The sequence below is a fragment of the Polistes canadensis genome, unplaced genomic scaffold (assembly GCF_001313835.1).
Source record: "Polistes canadensis isolate GaletaPanama2010 unplaced genomic scaffold, ASM131383v1 scaffold_336, whole genome shotgun sequence".
Taxonomy (NCBI): Eukaryota; Metazoa; Arthropoda; class Insecta; order Hymenoptera; family Vespidae; genus Polistes; species Polistes canadensis.
In genome coordinates, this window is record NW_014569883.1 from 112839 (window position 1) to 114360 (window position 1522).

General features: G+C 31.3%; 1 protein-coding gene across 1 annotated transcript in view; it reads left to right on the plus strand.

The window, feature by feature from the left end:
• Positions 1-1385: 1385 nt before the first annotated feature.
• The window catches only part of LOC106791721, a 4374-nt gene continuing 4237 nt past the window's right edge, over positions 1386-1522 (plus strand). The window contains exon 1 of the mRNA XM_014757587.1: positions 1386-1406. Coding sequence (XP_014613073.1) covers positions 1395-1406 — 12 coding nt within the window. The 5' untranslated portion in view covers positions 1386-1394. The remainder of the gene's footprint in view (positions 1407-1522) is intronic.

The window sequence follows — 1522 nt, forward strand, 5'->3', positions numbered from 1 at the left end:
AGTGCCATAGCAGTACTATACTAACATGAGAACGAGAAGACCGACATCCTCTAATTTACGCAACGCGATATGGAAATATTTTCTATGGTGTGGTATATTCTTTCAGTCCTTCTATGAAATAGGATAACTATATATATATATATGTGTATGTAACGCAAGGAAAAGGTCTGATTTAATACCCATCCACCCACTCCCCCTTCTTTCTCCTACCCCTCTCAACGTTTTCATGCCGCTAGGGTTTCTTCTAGAAACGTTTGACCTTTTTTTTCTTTCCCCCCCATAGAAACTTCCTTCCTCTTAACGTTTCCCTTTCTACTGGCAATAATAATTTATTCATGGTTCTGATTCTTGTCGATTTTTTTAGAAATTATTTTCTAATATTTAATAGAATACTTATTGTTCATTAAAATATTTATTAGATTAAAATGAATTTTTCTTATTATATAATCATTGTCATTTTAAGCATTGAAAATAAAAAAAGGGGTAGTTTAATTTGTTGAAAGATCGGAGAATACTTATTGTTCATTAAAATATTTATATTAGATTAAAATGAATTTTTCTTATTATACAATCATTGTCATTTTAAGGATTGAAAATAATTGTTCCTATTATAAACAATCATTGTCATTGTCATTGTCATTTTAACGATTGAACATAAAAAAGGGGTAGTTTAATTTGTTGAAAGATCGGAGAATACTTATTGTTCATTAAAATATTTATATTAGATTAAAATTAATTGTTCCTATTATACAATCATTGTCATTTTAAGGATTGAAAATAATTGTTCCTATTATAGACAATCATTGTCATTGTCATTGTCATTTTAACGATTGAAAATAAAAAAAAGGTGTAGAGATGGAGATGGGGAAGTTTAATTTGTTGAAAGATCGGAAATATCAACGCCTAGCTCCTAGGTAGACCTATAAACATTTGATTTATCTACTTGGAAATCGAACTCTGGCTGATTTGTGGCCTTGGACGGCCCTGAGGGGAGTCAAGCTCTCTGATCGTAAGGGCCCACACCACTACCCCTTCTTCTTTCCTTCCTCCTAGGGCCCAGATACACGTCACCATTCTTGGTGGGGGCAATGGCGAGTAGCGTAATGCAACAACTACACACATGCAAGTGCAACCAATGACGGAGAAAGAAGAAGAGAATCACATGGGGATCATCTCCTATATAAGAGGATGCAACCAAGAATTGCACACTCTCATATAAGTTAGCCAAGCCCGCGGGGTAGTATTATTATTCTTCTAACCATAAACGTGAAAAAGACATAACGCAATAAGTGACATAATCACAGGAAGAACAACACACATACAAATTTAATAATAATATATATTTTAACTAATTAATTTTATCGAAAGTTTTTCGTTTATTCTACGATACGAACATGATGATAAACGTGAGTGATCAAATAATTATAATTCAAATATAAATAAATATATTATCGAAATATATTTTTTATATTGCAATAAATTTGTTAGATAATAAAATATTAATATTCCATACTTCATTATA